Below are 16283 nucleotides of genomic sequence, written 5' to 3' on the forward strand. Positions count from 1 at the left end.
AACAGTCCTACTTATTTACGCATATGGGGTCAGGTCCATATAATATGTGTGTATCTGATTGCTTGGTAGCTTTCAGGATACCGTCCAATGTCTCTTAGTTTTCTTTGTACTCTATTTTTATCTTCTTAAGTCACTCTGGGTGTTTGGACACCTTTTTCTCCTTTAGCTGCTTTAGGTTTATGTGTCCGGGTGTCTGGTTTCACTGTTATTTGATTCTGTACAGTTCACAGATTCTGCGAAATTCTAACCTGTGGTCAGCACATCTGCACTCACCACCCTCGCCTCCAGCCTGTGCTTCCCTACAGCAGGGGTGGAGAGTGACTAAAGTGTAATTGGCACTTCCCCCTGAGGTCCTGAGCAGATTTTGAGGCCCGATGGATTTTCTTGTGTCTCTGGAAATTCCAGCTGGGCTAGCCAGGTGTGGTCCCAAGATGTGCCCTGGGCAAATGAATGCTGGTTCCTGGGTGGCCACACTTACTGCCAGAGCTCTGCCTATTCCAAGAGTGCAGGCTGGATGCCCTGTTAATACTGGACCCTAGTGAGAGTGGGTGCAGCTGTCTATTGCTGCTGGTATGTTCTTCCAAGGTGTATTGAGCTGTGTTCTCACTTAGAACTAAGCATCTGGCTACCAGGAGGTTGGGAATACCCCGCGGTGGGCCAGGGGTGCAGGGTAGGTGCTCAAGGGTCCAGTGTGCGGTGTCCAGCAATGGTCTCTGCGTCCCGCGGGACGTAGAGGCTGGGGGTGCCCCAAGGAGATTTCCGGGCCTCCCAGTGCTTTTGCAGCCTGGAGGGTAGGCTCTGGCAAGGTGGCAGGGGTTAGCCACAGAAGCAGGCTCCAATTTAGGAGGGCAGTGTACAGGCACTGATTACTAGTAGGGGACAGGCAGGATGCGCGAGGAGAGTGCTCTGAGGCTTGAGCCCGTGGTGGGGGTTTGAGACTGCGACTCCGCACACGCTAGGACCCCAGTTACTAGGGCGCCCTCAGGTACCTGTCTTGGTGCAGGAATCCGTGTGAGTCTCTGTGCCGATGTGATCCGGTCGCTGGTGGGCAGACAGAGTTCTGGTGGGTGCTGCTCGCTGCTTAGGATGCGGTCCTAAGTCCGTTTTTATTCCCGGATTATCTTGCCGTGGAAATATCGGGCAGGCAGCTCCTTGGACAGCTGCCAAAGCAGCCCGCGGCTCAGCGTTCCGGTCCGCGGTCAGATTGTATCTGAGCAGGTCCCGTGTCCGATCTTTGTTCTTCTTGTTCAAGTTCAGGGTTCCGCCGAGGTACAGGATGTGTTTTGGTTCCTGGTATGTATTTGTTTTGTTGATTTAGACACTGCTTTCTCAGTATTTAAACTTTATTTACTTCAGCTACTGAGAAAGAGACATCTTTTATATTCCTCTGCTTCTGGGGAATTTTCCTCTCTTGACTATGTGAACTGATGGTAAAACTTCATGAACCGACACTCTAACCCACGCCTGGCCCTAGCACCGGGGTCTACGCGGGGCCGGTCCCGCCGAGTCACCACTTCCACGCGTGGGATCGCGCTCCCGGGGAGGCAGGGCCGGCGAGCCGGCCCGGAGCGTGGAGCGCCCGGCCGGTAAAGCCGGGCCCGCAGCCCCCGCGCGGAGGGGCAGCCGGCCCCGCGCCCCGGGGAGGCGCCGGGCGACCCACAGGCCTCGGCTGTCCGTGGCGCAGGCCGGCCCTCCCCGGGCCGCGCGGGCCAGTCCGGCCTGCACGGCGGCCACGCGGGTGGGCGCAGGCCGGACAAAGCCGCTGACCACTGCATTCATTTTTGAAGTGATCATCTTCTAAGAGCGAGATTCTATTCTCCATGTAGTCTAATCTATTGTTATAGTTTGTATTAATACCTTCACTTCAATGATTATATCTTTTATTTCTTTGAGACTCACTCTAATTTTTTTTTTTTTCCAGAAATCCTGTGTCATTTCTACTGTTAAATTTCTAATTTGCCCTTCTGGTGATCTCTGCAATTCTGTGTTGTCAGGTTCTTTTATTGAGGGGTTGTGGAAGCTCACTGCTGTTTGTTATTCCTCCTCATGATTTCAGAAGTTTGTATCTTTTGATAGATTTCTCTCCGTTTGTAGGTGTCAGCTGGTATATACAAGGGCAAGTTGTATGGTATTCAGTGGTAAAGGTTGAGTAAGGAGGAAAGTGATGAAGTCATAAATGCAAGAATAGGGTCAAGTCACAGATAGGATCCAATAGAATGAGATGAGAGTATGAGTTTGGTAAAGTAACATATAGCTGAGATTAGAGATAGTGACTATGTAGTAGGATTACAGTAACCAATATAGAAAAAGAGGTTGATACACCAGTACAGGAAACTTGTGGAACCCTCTTTTAGACAAGATCAGAGAAAAGGTTCACCATACCACATAATAGTCAAACTGACTAACATAGAAGCCAAGGAGAGAATCTTAAAGCAAAAAAAGCAGTGTGGAGCACTGGGCGTGGTAGCACACGCTTGTAATCCCAGCATTCGGGAGGTAGTGAGTGGGGGATCGCATTTTGCAGACAGCCTCAGCTACTTAGTAAGGCACTTCCCAATTCAGTGAGACCCTGTTTCAAAAATAAAAAGACTAGCTGGGCGAGGTGGTGCACGCTTGTAATCCCCGTGCTTGGGAGGCGGAGACAGAAACCAGGTTTGAAGCCAGCCTCGTTGGCTTAAGAGCCCCTGTTTCCAAATGAAATATAAAATAGGTCTGGGAGTGTAGCCAGGAGGTAGAAGGGTTCAATCCCCAGTACCACCAAAAATAAAAATAAATAAATAAAAAGACTAAAAAAAATAGAGCTGGGGGTGTGGCTCAGAGGTACAATGCCCTTGGGCTCCATACCTGGTACCATGCACAAAAAAAGCAGTGTAAAAGGAGAGCTGAAGTCACCTAGTATTAATATATTGGGATCTATGTGTGACTTAATGTCACAAAGAGTTCGTTTTATGAAAGTGGCTATGCCCATGTCTGGGGCATAAATGTTGACTATCATTTTCTCTTGCTGAATTGTTCCTTTTACCAGTAAAAAATGGCCTGCTTCGTCTCTTCTGATAAGATTGGGGTTAAAGTCTAACTTGTTTGATCTCATAATTGCTATTCCTGGTTGTCCTGGAGTTTTGTACAGCCAATTTTTTTTTTTTTTTTTTTTTTTTTTTTTTTTTGGTGGTACTGGGGATGGAACACTTCCACCTCCTGGCTACACTCCCAGACCTATTTTTTATTTTTTATTTGGAAGCAGGATCTCTTAAGCCAGTGCGGCTGGCTTTGAACCTGCGCAATCCTCCTATCTCTGCCTCCCAAGCGCGGGGATTATAAGCGTGCACAGCCACGCCCGGCGCCAATTGATTTTTGACAAAGGGGCCTGTCGGGGCCCACTCGGCTGGACCGAGATGGCACCCAGGCTTGTTGCCAGCGTGGACTCAAGATGGCGCCTAGGCATGTTGCCAAGTCACGAGGCTCACGAGGCTGGCGGTGCCCTGAGCCTGCGCAGTGAGCCCTATCAGGTGTCTTACGGATGATTAGTGACGCAGCGCCTCGTGCTACCACCTGCCCGCCCAGGAGAAGGTTGAAAATGCTCATGCCCTAGCGGGGAAGCGAGGAGGCTTGGTGGAGTGATGAGGGAGGGGATAGAAGACTGATGTTGTTTTTACCTGAGAGGGCATTGAGAGAGCATTAAAGAGGAAGGAGCTTCATCAACAGAGTCGGCATTCGTGTGTTTCTTCCCTAGGCTCTGCTGGTCCGAGCACTAGGGACGCGACAGGGCCAAAAATATACACTAGAAAAAGAGATAGCCTCTTCAACAAACGGTGTTGGCAAAACTGATTAACCGTATGCAGAAAAATGGAAATAAACCCCATTTTATCATTTTCCACCAGGGTCAATTCAAGATGGATCAAAGACTTGAAAATCAGACCAGAGACCTTGAAGCTTCTTGAAGACAGCATAGATCCAAGACTTTAACATATAGGCGCAAGTAAAAACTCTTTCAACAAGACCCCAAAGGCACAAGAAACTAAAAAGCGGATCATACATGGGATTGCATTAAACTGAAGAGCTTCTGTACAGCGAAGGAAACTATCAAGAACCTCAACAGAGAGCCGACAGAATGGGAGAAAATTTTTATCAACTATTCCTCCAGTAAAGGACCAATATCTAGAATATACGGAGAACTCAAGAAACTCAGCACTAAGAAAACAAGTAACCCAATCAAAAAATGGGCAAGTGAACTAAATAAATACTTTACAAAAGAATAAATTCAAATAGCCAATAAATGTATGAAAAATGCTCAACATTATTTGCAATAAGAGAAATGTAAATGGAAACTACTCTGAGATGTTACCTAAATCCAACTAGAATGGCAATCATTCAAAACACAAACAACAAATGCTGGCAAGGATGTGGAGATGTGGGAACTCTAATACATTGTTGGTGGAATTATTGCAAATTAGTGCAACCACTTTGAAAAACAGTATGGAGGTTCCTCAGAAGAATGGGAACAAACCTACCATATGATACAGCAATACCACTTCTGGGTATCTACCCAAAGGAATGAAAACCAAAATACCAAACTCATGCATGTGTATTTATGTTTGTAACTGCACAATTCACAACTGCCTAACTATGGAACCAAGATGTTCATCAACAGATGAATGGATTACAAAACTATGGGATAAGTACACAGTGGAATTTTACTCATCCATAAAGAAGAACAGAATTACATCATTTACAGGGAAATAGATGGAACTGGAGAACATTATGCTAAGTGATATTATTCACAAAAAATAAGAAATTGGATGTTCTTTCTAATATGCGGAAGTTAGGGAGAAAAGGAGTCATAGAAGGAACTCTAGACTTAAAAGGAGAAACCATAGATGAGCAAATAAGGCAACCTGAGGAGGATGGAAAGGGGAAGAGGGAAATTTCCTAATGTACATGATATACATTCATAAGCATATCAAAGTCAATCAATAAGCCAAACATGAGGGAGGGAGAAGTGGGGTAATAATTAGAAAAGGGCTAATTGAGTGATGTGTGCATGTATTCCTCTACCATCTTGTACTCCATTAAGATGTATGACTAAAATGCACAAATAAAAATAATTTTTTAAGTTTTTAAAATTTTTTTTAAAAAAAGGGCTGGGGGTATCACTTAATGGTAGAATACCCCTGAGTTCCATCTCCCATACCAAACACACACAAAAAAACCTTCCCTTTCTTTGTTCTAATTCCATATCAATTTTCTCATTACTTATTTGGTTTCCCAGGTTCCCACATATAAGGGAACAATGTGCTCTAGAGAAAGAATCATAGTATATGGGTTAGTGGAAAGCATATTAAGCTCCTCTATAAATTAATGGTTTTGCACTGTGATCTATTTTTAATCTTTTGTGTAATTTTTGTTAGTCTAGCACTAAAAAACTGGTAATTTTGAAAAAACTGATGAAGTCAAATTTTTGTAAGGATTAAAACCTGGACTTTATTTAGCTTAGCAGGCAGTTCTTTAATTGAGGCCTCGTGACCAACCAGCCCACTACCACTGTCTCACCTCACTGTAGTGCAATTCCCACCAGGGACTATGATTCATGCTTTTATAAAAGTCAGGAGAAAATATTTAGAATATCAAACTAATAATTCAACCACTCTTAAAGTTTAATGAACTTTCGACAAGTATGAAATAATGGATTCAATTTAAAACATTCTTTCTCTCAAATGTTTTCAACCAGAAGATAAAGAAATTTTGTCCAATGATGACTTTTTCTCAGTGTCAACTTCCTGATACAAACTAAATACAAAAATTGAGAAAACAATGTTTATATTTACAAATCTACGCACTCAAGAAAGTTTAAAAAGGCATCACTGTTCTATCCACAATATGACAGGAGAAATTATTAAACCAACTTTCATTTTGCCTAAAGAAAGGAAACAGACTCTGGTCATCCATAACATCAATTTTATTTTATTTTTTTGTTTGTGGACTGGGGAGTGAACTCGGGGGCATTTTACCTCTGAGCTACATTCCCAGCCCTGTTTTTTTTTTATTTTTTATTCTTTATTTTGAAACAGGGTCTTACTAAGTAACAGAGGGCCTCACTAAGTAGCTGAAGCTGGCTGTAAAGCTGTGACCCTTCTGTTTCAGCCTCCTAAATTCTAAGATTACAAGCCTGTGCCACCATGCCTGACCCATGACATCAATTTTAAATGCACTGATTTTTCTCGTAGTGTATAAAAAATTTTCAAGGTCAACTTTTAAAAAGTTTCTAAATACAAAAAGGCTAACATTAAAAAAAAAAAAAAAAAAGCAACTGCCGGGCGTGGTGGCACATGCTTGTACTCCCTGCACTTGGGAGGCAGAGACAGGAGGATCGCGCAGGTTCGAAGCCAGCCACGCGTGCTGGCTTAGGAGACCCTGTTTCCAAATAAAAATGTAAAAAGTAGGTCTGGAAGTATAGCCCGGAGGTAGAAGGGCTTCCAGGAACCCCAACACCACCACCAAAAAAAAAAAAAAAAAAGCTAACATAAACTCTTATAACTAACTTTTGGTACTGGGGATTGAACCCAGGGGCATTTTGCCTCTGAGCTACAACCCCAGCTCTTTTATTTTATTTTTTATTTTGAAACAGGGTCTCACTAAGTTGAGGGTCTTGCCAAGTTGCTGAGGCTGGTCTCAAACCTGCAATCCTCCTATTTCAGCCTCCCAAGTACTGAGATTACAGGAATGGGGGCCACCATACCTGGCTTCTAACCAAATGTTTTATATCCAAACCCAATAAAAAAAGTTACAGGTTAGAATTCAAGAGAGAGTAGTAAGAAATGTATAAAAGAAATTCTGTTGATATTAAGGATTTTAAGTTACTAAAGAATTTTTCCAAAATTATTATTTAATTAATATATGTTCTAATGGATATAATAGAGAGAAAACGCCTTAGCAATTACTTGATACTTGTTTCCTTTCAGGAAAAGGCAAAACCTTTCAACCCAGGCATTATCTTACAATTTAGTCATTACAACAACGACAACCATTTGATATTTTACTTCTAGGTTAACCCCAAAGATCGTTTCACTGCTTCATAAACCACACAACCAATGCCTACAGCGGGAAGCAACTTTATGATGCTGGGGGTGATGCCTCTGAAAAATCCTTTTTTTCCTTCTTTTGTATATATTTCTCGAATGAGCTGAATCATATGTGTTGTGTCTTCTTCCACCGGGGCTATAAATTTAAAATAAATTAGTATTTATTTTTAATATTTATACTTAATATTTACATGTTTAATTCAATGATAAATGAGAATTTATAGAAATTTAAATTACTTCAGAGTATACACCTCCCTTTTGATATGTGGAACAGTCCCATAGTGTTCAATATGATAGCTCCTATATACATATAATTATTTAAATTTAATTAAAATTAAATATAACTAAAAATGTCAGCCCCTCAGTCACAGTAGTAACAAGTGCCTGACCACCATATGGTATAGACATATATGACTAGTGACTACTATACTAAATAGTACAGATAAAAAATATTTCCACAACTGTAAAAAGTTCTATCGAACAACTTTAAAGTTTTTCAGTGGAGGCTTTATGGAGCATTTGTAATTGGGTAGGACACAGTTTGATAGAAGAATGGCTTGTGATGGGATGGATAATAAAATTCTCCACCTCAATTGTAATAAAAATCAAATCTAAAATTCTAATTGAAAATTGAGGAAGAAGAATATAAAGGAATATCACTTATCACAGGATCACTTAAATAGTATACTTGAGAAAATAACAATAGGATTTAAAAATCCTTTATCACTGGAGCTTGAACCCAGGGCCATTCCACCTCTGAACTCTACCCCCAGCCTGATTTCCTTTTTATTTTGAAACAGGGTCTCATTGGGTTGATGGGTCTCACTACTTGCTGAGGCTGTCCTAGAACCTGCAATCCTTCTGCCTCAGCCTCCCAAGTACTGGGATCACAGGTGTGCGCCACCACACCTAGCAGTAAAGGTATTTTCTGAAAATAAAAATATCTAACATTTCTCCTTGAGAGGAACAAAGGAAATGCCCTTCCCTTCTGTCTAAGATCTCCTTCCTAAGTAGATTGAAATACAACAGAATTGAGTTCAGTTCCACAGATTTAATACACTTGTATTAAAATGTTAACTTTAATACATTTGTTCCTGATGTCAAATATGATAATGATATCAGAAGCAAAGGGAACACTGTATGTTTCCATGGAGTAACTGGTGATTCAGCTAAAGGGAGAAAACCTCATCTATTATTCCACACAGTAGTTCCTAATTTAAAAACTCCTTAAAGAGGTCATCAGTGAGAGAGGAAAGCACGGAGTTCCAAACAGAACCTTAGAGAAGAATAAAACCTAAAACTCACAGAAGGCCCTAGTCGATAAAATAATAAATTCAAGTCTCATGCTTTAAATCAGAGAGTTAGCTTTTGATTGATCAATTCTACAGTTTTTCTGTTTTGGAAACCATTAACTCATACTTATTTCAGATATACTTACCTTCATTATTCCTTCATTAAAAAGAAAACAGGACTCACCATTAGCCTGCATGCGAGTTCTGACAAGATGCAAAGGGAAGCTGGCTAACTGACCGCAGGTGTGAGACAATGTACTACAGCCCAGCAAAATTATTATTCCGGGGTTTACAGAGTCTTCTGCATAGTGCTCCAGCCAGTAGTTCTTCAAAACCTGGCAAAGAAGAGAACAAGAAATATCCTTTAGCTACTAAGCAGCGCTAAGTGGAATAAAGCTGCCGTACAGAGGGGCTGTCTCCACGGCCTCATCAGGGACAAGATGCACAGATGTTTTCAATTAAAAAACCTGGGCTCAGGATTCTCAGGTGTTTGTGTCTCTGTGTGTTTTATTTTGTTTGGGGGTTGTTTGTTTAATTTTTGTTTCCTTTGTTTGTTTGTTTTAGTTGTAAAGACAAAGACTAGAGGGAAGTCCTAAAGATTCTATAGGGTTTAGCAAAATATTACAGAGAGGAAGACTGCACACGCTACTGTAGGCTAATAAAACCATACACTTTCTCAACTTCTAAGAGACTCGTCTTTTCAAATTTGTTTTTCTTTGAATATAAGTGTCTAGAAGAAATTAACTCCAAATAGTGGGTTTAAATGATCACTAAGTGGCCGGGCGTGGCGGCGCACGCTTGTAATCCCCGCGCTTGGGAGGCTGAGACAGGAGGATCGCGCAGGTTCGAAGCCAGCCGCGCGCGCTGGCTTAGGAGACCCTGTTTCCAAATAAAAATGTAAAAATAGGTCTGTGAGTGTAGCCCAGAAGTAGAAGGGCTTCCAGGAACCCCAGTACCACCAAAAAATAAATAAATAAATAAATAAATAAATAAATAAATAAATAATCACTAAGTGCCTTTACAAGTATTCATTTCTTAAAGAATAGCGGCAACTTTGCAAAGTATTCTGGGACAATGATCTAAATGTATAAATTGATGTTTTTCTGGGACAATTATCTAAATGTATAAATTGATGTTTTTGAAAACACAAATTTCAAAATGTCTTTCCCCAATGTGTACTTATTATAGTCAGAGTCATGTTACAATAAAATAGAAATGGTGCGCTGGTATGAAAGCAAAAAGATACTGAACTGTAGAAATAAGAGAACCAAGAAAGGCCAACATGAACTGTAGCAACAAATTTATTTTAATATCACAGAAGAAAACAAAAAGGAAACAAAATATATGCTAGAAAACTCAATACTTTAAACATCTACAAAATATATTTGTTAAATCACTAAATAAAATTAGCTGTCCTTCACAAGAAGTAGGCACTACTTGCCAAAAATACCACTGGTCTCAGGCCTAGAGAGCTGTCCTTCCCACGCTGAGAATGAATCTAAGTTATTCCAACCACACACTCCCACCTGGTCCTGATGACCAAATGGTAACTATTAAGAAGATGATCTTCCTGGGATAGATGTATGGTCATAGGATGAAATGACTGGCTGAAAGCAGAGTAGCCTGGAGTCTAACCTGTTCAATAATACGCTCTCAGGTTTTCTGTCCTATCCCCAGGCTGGTTCTCATCCACCATTATTCCTCTCCTGACTCCAGTTCTCACCGCTGTGCAATACTACTCCAGTTTTCTCAATACTACCTGTCTATAGGATCCCTCTGGGCAGTTAAAAACCTGAATCCAGACCTCCCCCTGGGATAATTAAATAAGAATATTTGGGGATGTTTCTTTTTCTTTTCATTTTCTTTCTTTCTTCTTTTCTCCTTTTCTTCTTGCTTTTGATACTAGGAATTGAACCCAGGCGCATTCTAACTCTGAGCTATACCCCTAGCCCTTTCTATTTTTTATTTTGAAACAGGGTCTCCCTAAGTTACTGATATTGGCCTTCTGTCTCAGCCTCCCAAGTACTGAGATTATGGGCATGCACCACCATGCCTGGCTTCAGGATTTTTTAAAAAGACCCACATGTAGGTGATTCTGATATGTATCTAGGTTTAAAAAAACACTATTTTACCAGAACTTAGGCCTATAATCATTATTACCATGAACTAATACAAAAAAAGATACTGAACAATAATTATTAGAATACATTTCTTGTGTATGGTTCTGGATTTTACTTGAAGGGCATTCCACCTCCAAGTACATCCCCATCTCCATTTTTTAATCTTTAATTTAAAAACAGGTTAAGTTACTAAGAGCCTTACTAAGTTGCTGAGGCTAGTTTTGAACCTGTGACACTCCTGTCTCAGCCTCCCATGTACTGGGATTGTAGGTGTGTGCCACCACGCCTGGCTTAGAATACATTTTTTTTTTGGGGGTGGGGTCTGGGGATGGAACCCAGAGGCATTCGACCTCCAAGCTACACCCTCTGCCCAATTTTTTATTCTTTATTTTGAAACAGGGTATCACTGAGTTGCGGAAGGCCTCACTTAATAGCTGAGGCTGTCTGCAAACCATGATCCTCTGGTCTCAGCCTCCCAAATGTTGGAATTACAAGTTTACGCCATCACACCCAGCAAATACAAATTTTTAAAGGCCAAATAAAAACATTCAATTCACTTTTCTGTCAGATGCTACTTCATAAAAAGTCACTTATATTTTCAGAATAAAAATTGTAATACATAAAATCATATTTTGAGAATGAACTCACTTCGTAAACAGCAAGATCTACACCTGCATAAGGTACAATGCCCAGCAAGTTAGGAATATAACCTCTGAAAAAGGTTTGGACACCCTCTTGTTTAAGAAGCTTCTTGCCACAATCAATAATCCCGTAATATTCTCCAGTGTTAGCTATAGTGAGCCTGGTCTTTACTACCTACATGAAAAAAACATAACAGAGACACACGGATCAGACTCACCCAACTCATCCAGCAATCTACTGATATGGTTTGTTACACCATGCTGTTTATGAAATTTTATAGAAATCAAAAAAGAAAGCAATCATAAACATAACTACAACTTTCACTAGTTAGCTCTTAAAAATATTAAAACAAGAAAATAAAATTAAGCAGCATGCCCTTGATTGATACAGTCACTCAAACTCCTTCAATGTACTGTAAGGCAATATATTCTAAAATAAATTTACTTGAGATGATATCATTGCTATAAAATAAAGCAAACACAACCAAAATTCAAGTTTGAAAAAGTATATGGTCATATTAAAGTGAAAAACAAACATGAAAAAAGTATTCTACATATGTTTAAAATGCACACTCTGGGAGCTCTTTAGCAGTAAGATATATAATTATAGAAAAAACTATAATTTACCATAATTGGAGCTCATTCTCTGCTCATAAATTGGTGACATTACAAAATCCATGAGGACAAAGTAGGCTCCAGCTATATGATCATTAATGCCTATGTTCAATATAATTCTCCTGATAGAAACTCACTCCTTAAGGGCCCTTTATACATACTTGGAGAAATGACTCTCAAATAACCAGGACAGAAAAGTATAAACTCTGTCTTGATTGGGTGTTACGGCTCGGATATGGAAAGTTCCCCAGAATAGCTACGTGTTGATAATTCAGAATGTTCAGAGGCGCAGTCACTGAATCAGGGCTATAACCGCATAAGTGGGTAAATTCGTGGGTGGATTAATACTTTGAATGTGCCTACTGAGTGGTAACTGTAGGGGGCGGGGTGTGGCTAGAGGGGGTAGGTCATCGGGATTGTGGTCTTGGGGACTGTACCTGTCCTTGCTCCCTTCCTTTTTCTCTCTGCTTCCCAGCTGCCATGAGCTAGGTAGCTTTTCTCAGCCACGCCCTCCTGCTATGATGTTTCAGCCCTGCAATCAGTCAACCATGGATGGAACCTCTGAAACTTGGAACTCAAATAAACCTCGTGTGTGTTACGGTCACAAAGACACAAAAGCCAACTAATACACCTGGCCAACTGTGTAACTTAGCTGTCTCTGGGCAGTTTCCGCAGGTCCAGACACTTCAGAGAATCCCCTTCTTAAAATTCTCTATCCTCTCCAGAACAATGTGCTCTTCTCTTATCCAAGTAACTCTTTTTTGTCTGATTCACTGGGATGGTTTTTTTTTCTTCTATTTACTCTCTAAACTAAGATCTTCTCAAAAGTTTTCTTCTCAACAAAACAAAAAAACCAAAACACTATTATTGTCCATAGATAATCGTGTGGCTTCAAATAACACCTCTGCTGGTGATACACCAGGACTTGGACCCTCAAGTCTCAGTGTCACATATACAACTGCCTGCTAAAAATCAGAGCCTGCTTGTCCCACCAGCGGCTGAAATTCAATATAAGTAAATTTGAAGTCATCACCCCTCAGAGTCTGGCTCCCTCCTCTGCCCTCTATCCCTCCTGGAGATGGACCCAGATGCTATTCTCCTAACACTCCAGCACAGAACCCAGCTTTCCTCCTCCTCCTTTTCCTTGCTTCCCATTTTTCAAGTTCTCAGTTCTCACGGACAGTTCTAAGGGGCCAATTCCTATTGTCACTATCACATTTCCAGCTCAAATTATTACTTCCCTGACTGATGACAATATTTTATCTTCCCATCTCTCTAGTCTCTTGTCTCAAAAAAGAAATCATTGCCAAGATCTCTTTTAGGCTTCAAAATCTTCAGTAGCTTCTTTTTTAAGGAATGAAAATTAAATTCAATAGTTTTCCTGATCAGTCCCAATATGACCACACATACTACTGTCCAATCCAAAACTAAAAACCTACTTTTTTAAACTTCCGTTTTTTTATTGCTCAAGTTAAATTTTCTACCTAAAATGCCCTTCCTCATAATCCTTGCATGTCAAACTCTAAGCCAAAATTACATATTCTATTCATGTCTTTCTTAAAATCCCTAGCTAGATATAATCTCTCTCCTTTGAGTTTCTATAAATATATATATATATATATATATATATATATATATATATATATTAATCTCTCTCCTAGAATTTATTGTTTTTCTATTTAGGTTTATCATTACTGACATTTTTTTTATCTTCTAGACTACAAATTACATGATCAAAATCCCTGACTTCTCTGGATCCTGAATAGCATAGAAAATTCCCTTTAACTTAGCATGTGTGCTGTGCTAACTGGCTTGATTAATACACAAGTGATGTGATTCTATCTAGCAATCAATGAAGTTATTTATTTTCTTGGTTAATATACAATGCTACCTTTGTCCTAAACATCCAAAAAGTATGAGATTGACTGACACTTGTTAGTAGATTTAAATTCTATAGTTATAAATCTGTGTATTTTATAAGATACTGACCTAGAATTTATGTATAAGTAGTTATAATTTGCATTAAAAGCCTGGCTTTAGTTAAAATTTTATGATAATACATACCTCTATGGGATAAATACAGGTCTGGGCAGTTGCACCAGCCAGTGAACCAGCTATAAATTTTTCAAGAACTCCTATCCGAGAACCATCAAAACTAAGCCATTTCTTATACTGCATAAACGAAAGTATTGAAATGCACAATATTACTGTAATGTAAAATATACTGTTTTTAAATTTATAACATTAATAATATAGATTAAAGCATATACCTGATACCCAATATTAGCATAACCTAGAATACTTCATTTCAATTTCAATATATATTAGAAAGATAAAGATAACTAAAAGCTCACTATTCAGCCTCCTTTGTCCTTATTTTCTTCATAACAAATTACTAGCAACACTTAATTACTTATGTGTATTTACAAATATGTTTTTCATAAGGGGCATGCAAATGACACAAATGGGTTAGGAGTGATATTCTCCCTCCCCAGGTACTGGAGATTAAATCCAACGGAGCTCTACTACTGATCTAAATCCCCAGCCATTTTTTTTTTTTGAGACATGGACTTGATAAGTGGCTAAGGTGTCTTCAAGACAGTAATCCTTCTGCCTCAGACTGCAGAGCAACTGGTATTATAAGCATATACCACCATGCCCAGTGGAATAGTACCTTTTATGTCTTTTTAGAACCATACTTTACACATGGAGACAATATTGTTTAGTTACTGGTAATCAGGAATAATAATATGAGAGGCTCTTTTTGTTATAAAGGCCAGTTTAGTAGTTAGCTCAAGTAATGGATAGAAAATATGAAAAAAGAGAAAAATAGAAATCTAAGCATAAAGTCAAACTTTCACAAAATCTAAAATAAGTCAAGTTTCATGCAGACTGAACCTAGAAAATCATGAGAGTGCAAGATAGCTCTAGCAGGCAGATCTCTTATCATCTTCTAGGCAGAATGATTTCCCCTTTGCCTTTTCTAGTGGCCCATCATCAGTGTGACTCAGCTACTCTCCATTATCTAATTCTCTGCTTCTCAAATCATTAACTTTTCATCAGGAAGTATAATTGGATCATTTAATATGATGGAAACTTTTGTCTGTTCCCAGTACCCTTTATCTTTTAAAGCTACTGTATTTTGGAATCTCTTCGTTATATTTTAGAATGAGCCTAACAAGTGCAGAAATTGGTTTCTGGATGTGGGATATACTATGGTTTGGATAAATTTCTCCCAAAGATCCAAGGTTCTTTGTCCCCAGGATAGAGCTATTAAGAGATACTCTGGGCCTTTAGTAGGCAGCGCCTGCCTCTAAAAGGGAACGTCAGACCATCCCCATTCTCTCTCTAGCTCGTGCTGTTTTGCTCATGAAGTGAGTACTTTGCTCTTCCACAGGCTCCTGCTATGATGTACTGTCTCATCAGAGGTTCAAGGCAATTTCCCTCCAAATCCCAATCTTGGACTAAAGCTTCCAGAATCATGAGCCAAAATAAGTCTTATTATTTTCTTTTTTCTTTTGGAACTGGGGATTGAACCTGTGGGCATTCTACCTCTGAGCTATACTTCCACCTTATTGGGTTTTTTTAATCTTGAATTAGGGCCTCACTAAATTACCACATGCTGCCTCAAACCTGTGACCCAAATGACTGGGATTACAGGAGTGTGCCATTGTGCCTGATGAACTCATTCTCTTCATAAATTGTCTTGGATATTTTGTTATAGTAGTAGGAAGCTAATTAATACAGAAAATAAGTATCAAAAAGAGGGACTATTGTTGTAACTGTACCTAATGGTGTAGAAGAGCCTTCATAACTGGCTTATGGGAGAAGTTTGGAAGAGTCTGAAGGAGTTGGCTATATAGAATAGATTCAGAATGCTGATGGGGTTTCAGACAGAAATGAGGACGCTACTGGGAACAGGACGAAAGCCTGCTCTTGTTAACTGTGGTGAAGAATTTAGCTGCATTTTGTCCATGCCCTGAGACTTTGTAGGAAGTCAAGCTTGAAGGGAATGGACTAGTTTACTTGGCAGAGAACAATTTTAAGGTAGTAAATCATTTAGACTGCAACATGGATAGGCTTATTTAGCCAAATTTGCAGTGACAATTAGAAACAAACAGGTGCAGATTAGAAAGATTTAAAAAATTGCATATTGGCCAGGTTCCTCTGTGTCCTTTCACTATAATAAATCATAGCATTAGGATGACTGTGCTGAGTTCTACGAGAGTGCCTAACAAATTCACTCAACATAAGGGAAGAGATTGTTCACTTGCCCTGATACAGTCTAAACTTTCTGTTATTTTGTTTAGATGCTCTCAACCATTTTTCCATCATGACCTATGATAGATTATATTCATATTTGCCACATGAGTCCATGGGCTATGTTTTATGCAAATTCTTCACATGCTTGTTATAAGGCCTGCCTTTCTCTCCTTGTTGCAAGGAAATAAAGGTGTCATAACTATAGGACTAATTTATAATCTGGTCTATTAAAATTATAGCAAATGCTCATAAATGTTTATGTCAGGCGTTGTTCTA

The 16283-nt window shown here is 39.6% G+C and overlaps 1 protein-coding gene across 1 annotated transcript in view; it reads right to left on the reverse strand.

Moving 5' to 3' along the window:
* Positions 1 to 7036: 7036 nt before the first annotated feature.
* The window catches only part of LOC308261175 (mitochondrial adenyl nucleotide antiporter SLC25A24-like), a gene marked incomplete at both ends in the record, with an annotated part of 54655 nt that continues 45408 nt past the window's right edge, over positions 7037 to 16283 (reverse strand). The window contains 4 exons of the mRNA XM_080692914.1: positions 7037 to 7212; positions 8553 to 8703; positions 11137 to 11304; positions 13809 to 13916. Of these exons, the coding sequence (XP_080549040.1) occupies positions 7037 to 7212; positions 8553 to 8703; positions 11137 to 11304; positions 13809 to 13916 (603 nt within the window). The remainder of the gene's footprint in view (positions 7213 to 8552; positions 8704 to 11136; positions 11305 to 13808; positions 13917 to 16283) is intronic.

Source organism: Muscardinus avellanarius, assembly GCF_963383645.1.
Source record: "Muscardinus avellanarius genome assembly, chromosome: 3".
Lineage (NCBI taxonomy): Eukaryota > Metazoa > Chordata > Mammalia > Rodentia > Gliridae > Muscardinus > Muscardinus avellanarius.